General features: G+C 42.2%; 1 protein-coding gene across 5 annotated transcripts in view; it reads left to right on the top strand.

The window, feature by feature from the left end:
- Positions 1-12,050, top strand: part of LOC111972710 (CD2-associated protein) — a 92,258-nt gene extending 80,208 nt beyond the window's left edge. For 4 of the 5 annotated variants that reach the window (XM_023999760.2, XM_023999759.2, XM_023999763.2 and 1 more), the window contains 5 exons: positions 2,599-2,711; positions 3,164-3,247; positions 8,134-8,393; positions 8,776-8,839; positions 11,281-12,050. In XM_023999760.2, the coding sequence (XP_023855528.1) occupies positions 2,599-2,711; positions 3,164-3,247; positions 8,134-8,393; positions 8,776-8,839; positions 11,281-11,322 (563 nt within the window). In that variant the 3' untranslated portion in view covers positions 11,323-12,050. The remainder of the gene's footprint in view (positions 1-2,598; positions 2,712-3,163; positions 3,248-8,133; positions 8,394-8,775; positions 8,840-11,280) is intronic. The other variant, XM_023999761.2, reaches the window with a different exon arrangement.
- The last annotated feature ends 1,345 nt before the right edge of the window (positions 12,051-13,395 follow it).

Below are 13,395 nucleotides of genomic sequence, written 5' to 3'. Positions count from 1 at the left end.
CTCCCCAGGGGTCTGCAGCCCTCCTGTGTTTAAACAGAGTTTTGGGATGAACGGAGGATTAGTGCACCAGATCCATAATTGAGTTGTGGATTGCTCCTCCTGCTGCAACAGGATGTTGGAGTAATGGATCCAAGAGCAGGAAACACTGACTTAAAGGGAGGGGAATGAGCTCAAAACCCTTTTTCATAATTTGGTTTTCATTTGGGTTATTCTTATTTGGACATTCTTTGACATGTTGGCTTCCAACTTTTAAAAGGTGATTAGGAAGAGAGTAAAGAATGGAGAGAGACAGAAAGGTGAGGGAGGACGAGGGAGTTTAGGTGAGGCGAGTTCTCAGAATGTAGGTGGGGGGCCGATGCCGAGAACAATGAAGTTGATCGATCGATGTCGAGGGATTTCTTTTTGTATATGACAATGAAAGATTCTTATGTTTACTGTAAAAGTTGTTGGCACCTTCAATTCTTGCTAATTTTCTCTGAAAAAAATATATTTCATCACTGTCTGCTCGGGCAAATTTGAGAACTGCTAAACTTGGAATCAATCAGAACTCCCGTACATACCCTTCATGATGAAGGCAGCCATTGGCCTGCTTACATCTAAAGATGTAAACACAGCCTACCATGAAATTGTGATCTGCTGTCAATGTGTTAAGAGGAACTAATATTAGGTCCCAAAGACTGAAATAGGATTTTTTTWAAATTTGAATGCACTTGAAATATGCAGCATGCAATACGAATGGTCTCGATCATATGAAGAGGTAACTGCGTTGACCATTTAGCCAATTTATTGAAAGCTAGCCAATCTTACGGTTTACTAGTTTAGCCACTAGCCTGCTAATACTATAAACATCAATGTGCCTGCTCAGAAAACTAGCATTTCATTAGCTATCTCTGTCGGTGAATTACATTTTTTATCATGTTTTGGCATGATTGTCTCATTTCAAGTAACTAGCTGCAGACTTAATTAAACATTKAATTATATAATTTGCATAAAAATAAATAAATGCATCTAGATAGAAATATGTGTGTGTGTGCCATGTATGCTAGAATGAAGGTTTAAAAACGACAGCTATATATGCAAATTAGCCGATACATATGGCATGTACTGTCTATAACAGTTTATTAGGTACACCCATCTAGTAATGGGTTGGACCCCACTTTGCCTCAAGAACAGCCTGAATCTTTTGWGGCATGGATTCTACAAATGATTCTACACATTCAAATGTTGCTCAATTGGTATCAACAGACCTAACGTGTGCCAGGAAAACATTCCCCACACCATCGCCACCAGCCTGTACCGTTGACACCAGGCAGGATGGGACCATAGACTAATGCTGCTTATGCCAAATCCTGACTCTGTCAGCATGATGCAGCAGGAACCGGTATTCATCGGATGAGGCAACGTTTTTCCACTCCTCAATTGTCCAGTGTTGATCACGTGCCCACTGGAGCTGCTTCTTCTTGTTTTTACCTGATAGGAGTGGAACCCGGTGTGGTTGTCTGCTGCAATAGCCCACTCGTGACAAGGACCGATGAGTTGTGCTTTCCGAGATGCTGTTTTGCACACCGTTATTTGCCTGTTTGTGGCCAGATTCTTGCCATTCTCCTTCGACTTCTCATCAAACTGTTTTCGCTCACAGGACTGCCACTGACTGGATGTTTTTTGTTTGGCGCACCATTCTCTGTAAACAATAGACACTGTCGTGCTTGAAAAGCCCAAGAGGCTGGCCGTTTCTGAGATACTCAACTGGCGCGCTTAGCATCTACGAGCATAGGTCACTCGTTTTGCCTATTCTAACGTTCAATTGAACAGTAACTGAATGCCTTGATGCCTGTCTTGCCTGCTTGATATAGCAAGCCACGGCCACGTGACTCACTGTCTATACGGGCGAACCATTTTTGTGAACCGGGTYGTGTACCTAATAAACTGGCCACAGTAGCATTTGCCTGTCCAGCTAGCGAACATACATTTGTTTTGAAAGAAATTGCTCAAATTGGCATTGCCAACAAAAGGAAATGTTTTCAGAATATGTAAATATACACAACGTAAAAACCAGCTCTTCCCTCGACAGAGATGAATCATCCAGAAAACTAAAGCAGATAGCTTGCTATGGCCCACCACCTAGTAATGACAGTGTGGAGGATAGGGAGTCGTGTCTGTGAGCCATACCGCTAAAAGCGACAAAATAGCTGCTAAAACCATGATGGCTCTCAGCTCCAGAGGTCATCAGCCCCATGGGCTCAGGGCATGAAGACAAACACGGAAACACACTCCTCATTCTCCTTTACCTCCATCTTCACTCTTCTGGGAGTTCTGCAATCTTACTTAAGATCCTGTCTATAGTCTTTAAATAGGGCTATATAGTGCGTACTTAGATTGCAGTGATGGCTTTGTGTTATAGTGATTGAAGATGGTGTCATACTGTGTGGCAATGTTTCAATGTATACAATTCTCAAGGCCGTCTTAAAGTAACTGTCCAGTGTTTCCATATTTCTATGAAATATGACCTATAATTAATTACAAAATGTGTAAAATCGTTTTCCTTTWAAAAAAAWTATKTTTTTTTCACTCTTTTTTRTCTTCCCTTTCACTGTGAAGAACTCATGAGCTTTGATCTGTCGTCTACCTCTGAGAAGCTGTCTCACCCTACCGCTAACAGGCCAAAGATGCCAGGCAGGAGGCTGCCCGCTCAGTTTGGAGGAGGCCACTCGGTGAGTACACACACCGTGAAATACCAACATGCTACGGAGGACACACAACTCTGCACACCTACACTTACACACGCCATGTGTTCATCTTGCTCCATACATTACATTGAGACATCAAATTCCTCTCAGAATTTCCACAGGCCCTCTCTGTACAGCAAATGTACATCACTGTATTCCATACCTCACCTTATCTGCACCTCATGATGGGTTGGGGTGAGATGGGAACAGGGTAGTAAACATCCAATTGAAAAGACATTTGACTTACTTGAAGGGCTGAGAGGAGACTTGTCGGGTCGTTCCGATTGTCTTTGATTGACTGAGTTCCCTGAAGACTAATGTGAAAGCTTTCCATTAGAAACAGGGGGACATTACAAGCCAGAGTGTTTCAGTCAGTGTCTGGCAAGGTGTGCCATAAACTGAGCAGACCTGTTGTGATTTGATTTCTGTCTTCTCAGCCAAACAAGGACATCAGCGTGGAGAAAACCTTAAAGTTGGACGAGGAGGAAGCCCCCAAACCAAAGTTGATAGACACGAGAAAGGTAACGATGACATTGACGTGTCTGATTGTATTGGTCAGTGTCCGTCCTGTATTGAACTTGTATGTTTGGTACACCAAGAACCATTCCAGAACAACTATTTTGTATGTATGGATCAATGTCCCAAATGTACATTAGATCTATCTCAGTTCAGACACTTGTCATTCGTCCAGTATGCATCCTATTGCTGCAAGTTAGTCACCTCAGCCAATGTTTTCCCTCAGTGGAGAATTCATACAGAGGACACAACACCCCAAAAGAAGAACAGCAAAGCAAATGTCTCAGAAACTGACTCAGGTTTGACTATAGAAATTAACTAATACATCCCATGAAAAATGGCCTGCAACCATCTTGTGGTTTTTAGTTAAGTCATAGATAGGTCTTGGAGACCTCTCTCAGTGCCTCTGAGTAATCCCTCACTAATATGTCTAAATCGTCCTCATATCTTGATGAACCCTGATCCCTCCAGTACAGTCGCAAGCCTGGCGTACACACAAAAGTGTTGTGGCGTCCACATCACTAAGGACTTAACATGGTCCATACACACCGGTATAGTCGTGAAGAGGGCATGGCATCGGCCTCTTCCCCCTCAGGAGGCTGAAAAGATTTAGKATAGGCCATCAGTTCCTCAAAATGTTCTACAACCGCACCATCGAGAGCATTTTGACTGGCTGCATCACCGCTTGGTATGCCAAATGCACCGACCTTGACCGCAAAGCAATACAGAGGGTGGTGCGGACAGCCCAGTACATCCAGGATCTCTATGTAAGGCGGTGTCGGAGGAAGGCCTGAAAAATTGCCAAAGACTCCATCCATCCAAGCCATAGATTGTTACTCTGCTACCATCCGACAAATGGTACCTGAGCATCGGCTCTCGGACCAACAAGCTCAGAGACAGCTTCTCTTATTAGAAGTTATTAGACCGCTAAATAGCCATAATAATCCAGACTACCTGCACTGACCCTACGCACACACTAGACCAGTGGTCACCAACCTTTTTTAAATCAAGATCTCTTTGAGTCAAAATGCATGTCGATATACTGCTCAGATTTTTTTTAAACATGACTTCAAAAYCCTAAACCAACCTAATCAAAACATGAACCTATTAAAAACAAATACTTAGAAATTAGGTTTTGTCGTCGGCTATATGGCTTTATCACTGCATATTGGCTATGTTGAATTGCCCTGCCAATGTTCTTCTCAGACCATATTGAAATAATATATATTTTTTTTTTGGTATGATCATACTAGTAACAGATCATGTGTTGCATTACTTGCAAAACACAGCTGAGTGAGCATAATTTGCTTTTTTATTTTACTGGACTGATGTCCTGCATCTGATGGTCAGTCTGAGGGGAGGGAGAGGGCAGCGGTGAGAAAAGGGGGGACAGTCTTCCAGCTGATGGCGAAACTCAAGTCACATTCCGTTATTTCTGCCTCATGCACCAATTCATGTTATTAATCCGATGTCCAGATGAAGTTTAATATTACTCTATATAAAAAAGAGACAATCTGCTAATAATAACAACGCAAGCTTATCGAAACACTCCTATACTCATTCATTGCAGCTGCAGTGCTGGTTGTAGCGTGAGTGGAAGTAGGGAGAACACGCATTTTAAGGCTTGTAAAATATAAACGTGTTGAACAAGGTGTTGTCAGTGCTGAATAACAACTTCAACATGAACTTACTCATAAAAACTGCAGCGCTTTGTTGTATTCGTTGAGTCTCTTCTAGTCATGGTTTTAAAAGTTTGGACATATCACATTATTAACTTTGCTGTGCGCTAGATGCTTCTTTTTACATCTATGGCTCAAGGAAACTGTGCKGACGCGATGATCTGAGGTATCTGATTGGTCAGCGGTTGGCCTTTAGGTGAACTTGATTTGCTCTCTGGGCCTACCAGGTAGGCGGAGTTCTACCTTCAGACACGTGAAATGGTTCAAAATGGGAACATTTTGTCTTCCCGGCCCTAGGGCTGCTGAATCAAGTGCACCTACCGCAAGAATCACAAAATGAATAAAAAACTAGTAATGCCTCGGTGGAATGCCTCGGTGACCACTGCACTAGACTATATATACGCACCATATAAATCACTCACTCACACTACATTGACACTCCCACACAAAACCCACATACATACATACACTACAAACACGCATACCGACGCAACACAAACACACACATACATACACATTAGACACACTCACTCACTTTTACACTGTTCATTTTAGCCTTCCTTCATGTACATATGTACACTAAATTACCAAAAGTATGTGGACACCTGCTCGGTTAACATCTCATTCCAAAATCATGGGAATTAATATGGAGTTGGTCCCCCCCTTTGCTGCTATAACAGCCTCCAKTCTTCTGGGAAGGCTTTCCACTAGATGTTGGAACATTTCTGCGGGGACATGCTTCGATTCAGCCACGAGCATTAGTGAGATCGAGCACTGATGTTGTGCGATTAGGCCTGGCTCGCAGTCGGCGTTCCAATTCATCCCAAAGGTGTTTGATGGGGTTGAGGTCAGGGCTCTGCAGGCCAGTCAAGTTCTTCCACACCGATCTCGACAAACCATTTCTGTATGGACCTCGCTTTGTGCACGGGCGGCGTTGTCATGTACACTACGTCGTCATTGTAAATAAGAATTTGTTCTTAACGGACTTGCCTAGTTAAATAAATAAAAAATTATGCTGAAACAGAAAAGGGCCTTCCCCAAACTGTTGCCACAAAGTTGGAAGCACAGAATTGTCTAGAATGTAGCGTTAAGATTTTCCTTCACTGGAACTAAGTGGCCTAGCCCGATCCATGAAAAACAGCCCCAGGCCATTATTCATCCTCCACCAAACTTTACAGTTGGCACTATGTATTCTCGCAGGTAGCGTTCTTCTGGCATCTGCCAAACCCAGATTCGTCCATCGGACTGCCAGATGGTAAAGCATGATTAATCACTCCAGAGAACACATTTCCTGTGCTCCAGAGTCCAGTGGCGGTGAGCTTTACACKACTCCAGCCAWCGCTTTYCATTGCACATGCTGATCATAGGCTTGTGTGCGGCTACTCGGCCATGGAAACCCATTTCATGAAGCTCCCGACAAACAGTTCTTGTGCTGACGTCGCTTCCAGAGGCACTCGGTAGTGAGTGTTGCAACCGAGGACAGAAGATGTTTACACGCTATGCTCTTCACCACAGGGCGGTCCCATTCTGTGGACTTGTGTTGCCTACCACTTCGCGGCTGAGCCGTTGTTGCTCCTAGACGTTTCCACTTCACAGTAACAGCACTTACAGTTGACCAGGGAAGCTCTAACAGGGCAGAAATTTGATGAACTGACTTGTCGGAAAGGCATCCTATAATGGTGCCATGTTGAATGTCACTGAGCTCTTCAGTAAGGCCATTCTACTGCCAGTGTTTTCATATGGAGATTGCATGGCTGTGTGCTTGATTTTATACACCTGTCAGCAAAAGGTGTGACTAAAATAGCTGAATCAACTAATTTAAAGGGTGTCCACATACCTTTGTATATATAGTGTACCTCAAACACATTGATCTGGTACTGGTACTCCCTGTATATAGCGCCATTTATTTTATTTTTGGTTTTAATATTATTTTTAAGCTGCACCGTTGGGAAGGGCTCGTAAGCAAGCATTTTACAGTAAAGTCTACACCCGTTGTATTCGGCGCATGTGAAAAATAACTTGATTTCAGTCAAACCCTCTAACGCAGATATTCGCACACATTCACCAAATCATTCTCTCTTGCATTCCTACACACGCACTCAGGTCCAGTGTAAGGTAGGTGCTTCTCATTAGCACAGGAGGCTAGGCTACAGTCAGACTGGGACACTCTGTTAATAACTTAGCTAGTTGTCCTGCAGATGCGAGATGAAGCGCATCCTCACTTTTCTAATGAAGACTTAGTTTCCATCCACGTGGTGTTTGTCTTGTTAGTCTCCCGCTGAGCATCTGGGGAAACACTGAGGGGAGTACAACGCCCTCCGCCTCCATGCTAACAACCATGCCATTAGAATGGTCATTCTAGAACCTCTCCTTTCTCCACAGACCGTACAAATCCCCAGGGCTCTCTATAGTGAAGGCATGCTGTCGTCTTCATGCTGTTATCCCCAGACTCACACCGACCCATTAAACACAGCGGCTAATTGTCACCTTCCAGTTAGCATGTTTCTTTCACTATAATTGCACTTGAGGAGACGAGAGATTTTGTCGTCCAAATTAAGGCACACCTTGTATTATTGGCTGACAGACCATGGGCTGGATGTTGTGGGGAAACTTCACAGTGGAGATATCATGATTTGGGAGCAATAAGAGCCCTTGTGATGGTCTGTGTGAGGAGACCAGCCCCACTGGAGGCCCTTTCAAAGGACCCACTAGACTCGTCGTTTATCAGTACCACTCAAATCGAGTGAATAATCCCTGCGCATCAAGCTCCATAACTGTGGGCTCAGAACTCCTATAGGTTGAATTAAAGATTTTGACCCTCTGACAAAAATAAATAATTAAAAACCATATCCCCGAGGCGATGGGAGGTTGAAGTTCACAATATTAAAGCACCCCTGACATAACTTCAGAGGGAAACACAGGGAATCAATTGTGTTCAATCTAAATGAAATAGACTTCCGCAGCTTCGGTAGGTACAATAATGCTCAACAACAGTGTGATTAAAATAGCTACTGTAGCTCCCTCGTACGCAGTCATGGCTCGTGGCTAAAGACTAATGTATGTTATGACCAGAAACATTGACTCTGTTTCTTTGCTCAAAATTAGGCGTAATTAGTCAAAATCATTCAGAAAGCTCAAAGGAGTGTCACAGCCAGGGCAAGAATATTTAGTATCCCCCTGTCCAGCTAACAGTATGTGTCTGGTGTCCACAGCCTTCCATGCACAGCTCACACTCCCAGTCTCCCGTCCTTAAGCTCAGCCCATCCCTGTCGGAGGGGCCAAAAGCCTACCTGGCGTCGGTCCCTGGCCGCAGAAGCCCCAGCCCTAGCTTCAGCCGAAACCACAGCCCAGGCCCCGGCACAGAGCCCAAGCCCAGGCCAGAGCCAGAGGAGCAGAGGTCTGAGCTGGAGGACCTCCAATCCCAGATGAAAGAACTGCTGCTGTCTGTGGAGCTCCTCAAGACCCAGCAAATGTAACTAACTACCACTTTCCTGAGATGATGTTGTTCAGTTCCTACGTACTGCTCTCAAACTCTGATTTTAAAGGGATAGTGCATAATTTTTGCAATCAAGCCCTTTTTTCCAAGCAAATGTTACCTTGTTAAGATCCTTTAGCTTCATCATTATCAAAGCTAGCTAGAAATATCAGTCAACAATTTTTCTTTGTGTACCTTTCTCAGAATAATATTTTATATAGTGCCATATGGCTTGTTTCTAGGGAGGTATATAGACGAGTCACTGTTAGAACTTGTGATTGAAGCCTGGTCGGACAGAGCTGATGGTGATGTGATCTTATCGTTGAGCAGATGCTAGCCAGGCAAGCACTGACGTGAACATCTTGGCATTGCTTTGCAGGAGAGAGATGGCAGAGCTGAGAAGCGAGCTGGACGAGGAGAAGTTGAAACGAGTGGCTCTGCAGGTAAATTGTCCATCTTTACATCACAGCTTGTCACAGTGTGTAAACCTGACGGGTCCAGTCAGATGGTGAGAGGTGGGCTGTAGAGGGTGAGAGGTATGAACACACATTACTATTGGACACACCCACGCACACACACTGCGGGATGCTTTATGGCCCTACTCGGCACTACCCACGGAGAGACCTAGCCTACCACAACCTTGTCCATCATTTTCCCCAGGAGCAGTGAAGGGAGGCAGGCCTGTGTAGACCCCCTTCTGGGCCCCAAGCATACACACATCCACCCCGCTAAAGATTTTCTCTGCCCTCCCCTCCCTACCTCAACCCCTTGTTGCTGTGTCCATGTGTTGATTTACAGAAGCACTGCAGAGGTCTTATTTAAGACTGGGAACTGTAGTATCTGTCTGCATTCATTCAGAAATAATCCAGAATACAAGATACTTTTTTATAACTTTCTTCATTTTTGTCTTATCGATTTTTTCCCCCGATCTCTTTCCCTTTCTGTCTCTTTCGCTATCTCTCTCATCTCTTTGTATTCCATTTACATCTGAGTGAGAGCTTTTCTCTGAATGCAACAGATGTTCATATCGTTGCAAATTTCTACCATCTTCAATCACCCTGCCTATTAGTATTCAAATGACAGTGAGCATGAAATGATTCATTAGAAGGCATGCTGTGGGTCAGTGTGCCACAGCCTCACAGTAATGATTGGTTGTGGTGACTTGGTTTGCAAAGCTACTGGTAATTTACCAAAGTTACTGGAATCTCCTGTCATTTTGGTAATTTATACTTAAATAACGTTTACATGTATTCATATATATAGTATTACATTTTTAAAATATCAGTGTCCATGGGGTTCGAGTGGATAGACCATATGGTTCAAGAGAAAACYGGGGCATTATTTTCAAATTGCTCGGCAACTCTTTCAATTTTGCTCGGCAACTCTTTCAATTTAGCCCGGCAACTCTTTCAATTTAGCCCGGCAACTCTTCCAATTTAGCCCGGCAACTCTTCCAATTTAGCCCGGCAACTCTTCCAATTTAGCCCGGCAACTCTTCCAATTAGCCCGCAACTCTTTTCAATTTAGCCCGGCAACTCTTCCAATTTAGGCCCGGCAACTCTTCCAATTTAGCCGGGCAACTCTTCCAATTTAGCCGGCAACTCTTCCAATTTAGCCCGGCAACTCTTCCAATTTAGCCCGGCCAAAACTCTTCCAATTTAGCCCGGCAACTCTTCCAATTTAGCCCGGCAACTTCTTCCAATTTAATTGCCCGGCAACTCTTCCAATTTTAGCCGGCAACTCTTCCAATTTAGCCCGGCAACTCTTCCAATTTAGCCCGGCAACTCTTCCAATTTAGCCCGGCAACTCTTCCAATTTAGCCCGGCAACTCTTCAAACTATTTTTTCACAACTGCCACCAGTTTTTCCCCCAAACATTTACAACAAAACATATTGACAGTCAAATAAGTGTGATTAAAAAATAAAAAAGGATATGTCATGTTGAAACCCTCATACTAAACACCAATGGTATTCACAGTTTGTTTAGGATAATGTTTTACAGCTTTGTCATTTTAAAATTGTTCATATATTTTACATATGATAAGGCCACACAGAGGGTCAGAGATGATTAAAGACACCTGTGATAATCTGAAGTACCCAAAAAGGCCTCTAGATGTCATGTGATCATTCCATAATTCTGTTAAAGTTACCAAAATTCTGCTAGTTTACTAGCAAAATTTGAAAGTTTCCAATAATATACTCTCGCTTTGCAACCCTAGTGATGACTCTATTATTCCTGTCATTGCTCATAGCTCTGTGCAGCCGTTTTAAAGTGATATCCTGCAATTATGCCATGCAGCTGAGAGAAAATGTTGCAGTATTGAAACTAATTTCCTATGATTCTACATATTCTGCCATGGCGCTAAGAGAATGCATTGCCGTTTTAAAACTAGTTTCCTGCAATTCTATGCTTTTTGCCATGGCTAATGCTGTGTTTTTTATACTCAAACATAATAACAAAATCAATTCTGCAAAATTTGTTTTTCGAATTTTAAATTCTCCCGGACTGTCTACCTTTTATTTTGGTAATTGTTAGTTCTCAAAGATATTATTTTAAAAAGATAGGTCCATTATTTTTTTTACATCCTGGAAATTACATATCTTTTTTAAATAATAATTACACTGTTTGCACTTAGGCGACCCAAAAAAACACTTACTCAGCCCACCCAATGATTACAATGACAGAAAAATCCCTGCTATGCTATGGATGGGTTAATTTGCATCACAAGTGGAAATAATACATTATTTAATTCAAGAGCTGATGCCCATACATACTTCCCTGTGAGGCTGTTAGCTACGATGTTATCAGAATTGCATCTGATGCTGCTTTCGCATGAGAAAATGTGTTAAAACACACGCTGTGTGTGTTCCTGCCTGCCTTTCAGATGGAGATAGAGAAATTAAAGAAGACCGTTCAGTCGACGTGAAGTCTGACCCAATCAGCCTGGAACATCAGTCCCCTATCTGTCTGTCACTGACCCCGCTGGGCAGAGACTCAGGAGGGGGGCGATGGCATTCCTATAATCCTTTTAGTTATCAAACTATTCCACATTTGTAAGATTTACATTTTTGCACATGAAGGTTTTCTAGTTATATAAAGGTGTAATTAAATACAGATGTATATGTTTTTTTTGTTACGTTTTAGTTTCTGTTTTGCCAACACAAATGATTGAGGCCTTACTACTGTGCTGGACTGGCATTCTCTATGGGAATGTGTGAGGATTGCTCTCAATACTACTACTGATGCTGTATGAAGCAATAGTTTTTTTAGCGTTTGTTTTCTTATTTTTTATGACTTCCAAGTAGTTGATTTTAAGTATCCATGTTAGCGTCTTTAGATCATAATGAATGATATTGTGATTTGTCTGTTGCTATGGCGGTGTTGTACTCCATTGCTTTGGCATTAGGGAGTTTTTTTTTTTTTTTTTTTACATTCCTATCCAGGGTATCACTATTGTGCCTGTTCTGTTAAAACAATCTTAGTGTTAATATTGGTAGCTTACATTTATCAAACGGTTTAGGCTTGCTGCATGATATATTTTTTTAAGTCTACTGACGATGTGCTTACACAGAGGGCCGTTTTTCTCTTCTTGTACAATTTATGTGAAAAGGTTCTCTCAGAAAGAGCAATTAGAGTCATTGTACAGGTGTATAATATAGATCCTATATTTAGTACCATCAAATACAGCCAATAATAGCCATACTTGAAAAGAGCACCAGTGATTTACGGGCTAAAATTCCATTTTATTTCATGCCACTGTAAAAGTTGTGGCTTACTCATTGATTGTTGTTCTCCTGTACGCCAAATGCTCTGACCCCTCTTTTATGAACCATATGCAGCTCTCTCCAACTCTTTCTCTGTAAAGGAAAGCCATGTGTACTTTAGAGTGAGCAATCTCTTTCCATCCTCCCAGATGAGACCTGAAGTCCTGTATAGCAGTGAATTTTTGTGTGTCTGTTTCCATGTTGTCCTGAATGTGTCACATGTCTTTATGCTTTGACCAAGTACAAACATGGAGCGCGGAGGCTAACTGGACAGTACACAGTATCTCTGCCATTTCTCAGTACTGTAAGTGAGAGGCTGAATGGAAATGCATTAAGGAAGAGATCTACTTCACACAGAACGGTTAAGCTCTGCACCGTACTTATGCACCGCCAACACCACTGTTTGTCATTGAAACATCTGTTGTGACTGTCTGTTGAATGGTATTGGAGGACTCCGAGACCCTGCTAGAGTTTGAGTTGAAAGCCTTAAAGATGGACGCCACATTAGCGTGAGCAGGGTGAACTCATGGAAGGGAGTTCACACAAGGTGTTTTTGATGGTATGCATTCTGTGTACCGCGCAGACAAATCATGAAAGAAATCGCCTTTGATAAAAAGCATTGGTTGCAGTTTATGCAGCAATCTGATGATTCTTAACGTGTTACTTAACCATGATGATCAGAAGGATATTTGCCTTGACTCCAGATCCTCCTGAACACTATGGGTGGTCTTCTGTCTGCATCCTTCTGCATATTATTTTTTAGCAGGTGAATTATTGCTTTACATTTTAAATATATAGTACCCGTCAAAAGTTTGGACACACCTACTCATTCCAGGGTTTTTCTTAATTTTTATTTTTTCTACATTGTAGAATAATAGTGAAGATATCAAAACTATGAAATAACACATACAGAATGATGTAGTAACCAGAAGTGTTAAACAAATCAAAATAAATTTTAGATTCTTCAAAGTAGTCACCCCTTGCCTTCACTTTGAAGAATCTAAAATATATTTTGATTTGTTTAATACTTTTGGTTACTACATGATTCCATATGTGTTATTTCAAAGTTTTGATATATATATATACAGTGGGGAGAACAAGTATTTGATACACTGCCGATTTTGCAGGTTTTCCTACTTACAAAGCATGTAGAGGTCTGTAATTTTTATCATAGGTACACTTCAACTGTGAGAGACGGAATCTAAAACAAAAATCCAGAKAATCACATTGTATGA

This window comes from Salvelinus sp. IW2-2015, linkage group LG14 (genome assembly GCF_002910315.2).
Source record: "Salvelinus sp. IW2-2015 linkage group LG14, ASM291031v2, whole genome shotgun sequence".
Classification (NCBI taxonomy): domain Eukaryota; kingdom Metazoa; phylum Chordata; class Actinopteri; order Salmoniformes; family Salmonidae; genus Salvelinus; species Salvelinus sp. IW2-2015.
Note: the sequence above shows the minus strand (reverse complement) of the source record. Positions and strands in the feature narration are given on the sequence as shown.